This window comes from Penaeus monodon, chromosome 19, assembly GCF_015228065.2.
Source record: "Penaeus monodon isolate SGIC_2016 chromosome 19, NSTDA_Pmon_1, whole genome shotgun sequence".
Classification (NCBI taxonomy): domain Eukaryota; kingdom Metazoa; phylum Arthropoda; class Malacostraca; order Decapoda; family Penaeidae; genus Penaeus; species Penaeus monodon.
In genome coordinates this window covers 14,154,859-14,155,080 of record NC_051404.1, presented here as the reverse complement: position 1 = coordinate 14,155,080, position 222 = coordinate 14,154,859, and the positions used below count along the sequence as shown (strand labels likewise).

Below are 222 nucleotides of genomic sequence, written 5' to 3'. Positions count from 1 at the left end.
TCTAACCACATTTTCTCACCGCAGTGGATGGTGGGTCGAACCAGCACCTCCGGCAGCGCCTTCGTCTACGCCATGGTGATGCCCCTCGCCCTCGCCTTCCTGTCTGCCTCCTTCCTCGTGTTCCCTCTGGAGGAGCGAGAGACGAAAGCTAAGCAGGTGCGTTCACTCTGACGAAGTAGAAAATGGGCTTTAAGTAATGATTTTAAATCGTTGTTGGTGGTT

General features: G+C 53.6%; 1 protein-coding gene across 2 annotated transcripts in view; it reads left to right on the top strand.

Annotated features, from left to right (window-relative positions):
• LOC119585077 (ATP-binding cassette sub-family A member 3-like) overlaps positions 1–222 on the top strand; it is a 16,804-nt gene that overhangs the window by 10,442 nt on the left and 6,140 nt on the right. For both annotated transcript variants that reach the window (XM_037933697.1, XM_037933698.1), the window contains exon 16: positions 25–156. In XM_037933697.1, coding sequence (XP_037789625.1) covers positions 25–156 — 132 coding nt within the window. The remainder of the gene's footprint in view (positions 1–24; positions 157–222) is intronic.